Source organism: Lactuca serriola, chromosome 6 (genome assembly GCF_051521515.1).
Source record: "Lactuca serriola cultivar US96UC23 chromosome 6, Lser_US96UC23_V15, whole genome shotgun sequence".
Classification (NCBI taxonomy): Eukaryota; Viridiplantae; Streptophyta; class Magnoliopsida; order Asterales; family Asteraceae; genus Lactuca; species Lactuca serriola.
The window spans coordinates 83,576,218-83,577,955 of NC_136413.1; the positions used below are offsets into that span (position 1 = coordinate 83,576,218).

General features: G+C 39.1%; 1 protein-coding gene across 1 annotated transcript; it reads right to left on the bottom strand.

Annotated features, from left to right (window-relative positions):
• Positions 1-679: 679 nt before the first annotated feature.
• Positions 680-1,132, bottom strand: LOC145059963 (uncharacterized). The gene has a single exon (XM_079007717.1). The coding sequence runs from the start codon at positions 1,130-1,132 to the stop codon at positions 680-682; it is 453 nt and encodes a 150-aa protein (XP_078863843.1).
• Between the last annotated feature and the right edge of the window lie 606 nt (positions 1,133-1,738).

Here is a 1,738-nt window from a genome sequence, read left to right on the forward strand (position 1 = left end):
GTGTTGTAAGCGGCTTGGCTATTTTGGACAAATTCTCTATGAATCTGCGGTAATATCCAGCAAGTCCTAGAAATTGACGCACCTCTGTTGGCGTCTTTGGTGCTTCCCAATTCCTGATTGCTTCAAGTTTGGATGGGTCAACATGAATTCCTTCGTTGCTAACTACATGACCTAAAAATTGTACTTCTCTAATCCAAAACTCACATTCGTAGAATTTAGCGTACAACTTTTCTTTTCTGAGTAGTTCAAAGATTATTTGCAGGTGTTAACCATGTTCTTTCTTGGTTCGTGTATATATCAATATATTATCGATAAATACGATCACAAATTTATCCAAGTATGGTTTGCAGACGCGATTCATGAGATCCATGAATACTGCTCGGGCGTTGGTCAATCCAAAAGACATAACTAAGAACTCATAATGAACATAACGAGTTCTAAATGCTATTTTTGCAATGTCGTCTTCTTGTACCCTAAGTTGATGGTATCCTGATCTAAGATCTATCTTTGAGTAGTAGCTAGATCCTTGCAGTTGATCGAATAAATCATCAATTCTTGGAAGCAGATAACGATTTTTGATCGTTAGCTTGTTCAGCTCCCGATAATCAATATACATTCGAAAGGATTCGTTCTTCTTCTTGACAAACAAGATTGGTGCTCCCCAAGGTGAAAAACTTGGTCAGATAAAACCTTTGTCAAGAAGTTCTTTTTGTTGACTAGATAATTCTTGCATTTCGGATGGAGCCAACCGATAAAGAGATTTCGCTACTGGTGCTGCTCCTGGAATTAAGTCGATTCGAAACTCGACTTGTCGGACGGGAGGTATTCCAGGTAGATCTACAGGAAATACATCAGGGAAATCACATACTTGATGTATATCCTTGATTTCTTTTATCTTTCTTCTCTTATCTACAATGTGGGCTAAGAATGTGCTACATTTCTTATGTAGATATTTCTGTGACTTGGTACTACAAATGACTTTGAGGTTTTTCCCAGACTTATCACCATAGATAATCAAGGCTTCGTCGTTTGGTAAGGGTAGTCGTATGGCTTTCTCATGACATAGAATTTTTGCGTGGTGTGAAGATAACCAATCCATGCCAATTATGACATCAAAACTACCGATAGGCATTGGCATGAGGTTGACGTGAAAAGGTAGTTATTAAGACTTAAGAGACAGTTTTCTAGGATTTCATGTGTTTTCTCAGTTTGACCGTTAGCGATTTCTACTTCATAGATTTCTTTTAATATGCTAGACTTAAGAATTAACAATTTTCTAAATGTCGGAGTTATAAAACTTCGATCTGCTCCAGAGTCGAAGAGTATGCTAGCATAAAAATTATCTATGAGAAACGTACCAGATACAACCGAAGGGTCCTGGATAGCCTCTCTGCTTCCGAACAAAAATGCCCTGCCACGCCCTATGCCTCCTTAACTCCTTAACTTTGGACATTCTTTCTTGATGTGTCCAACCTCTCCACACTCATAACACTTTCTTTCTTCGCCACGACCTATTCCAGTATTTGTTTGCTGATTGACTATTGCAGGTGTTGTACTCCTGCAGTAACTAACATTATGCCCCTTCGTTTTGCATTTCGTGCAAACAAAACAGTCACCTGGGTGATGACGGTTGCAGTGGTTGCACCATGCAGACTTTGGTTGAGTAGGTACTACTATTGTGGCTGCATAGTTGGTTGCCACTTCTTGTCTTTTCTCAGATGATTGTTTGGGATTCTTC

Bases quoted from the DNA above. Each gene is read 5' to 3' on its own strand.
- LOC145059963 (XM_079007717.1), bottom strand. From the start codon at position 1,132: ATGCCTATCGGTAGTTTTGATGTCATAATTGGCATGGATTGGTTATCT.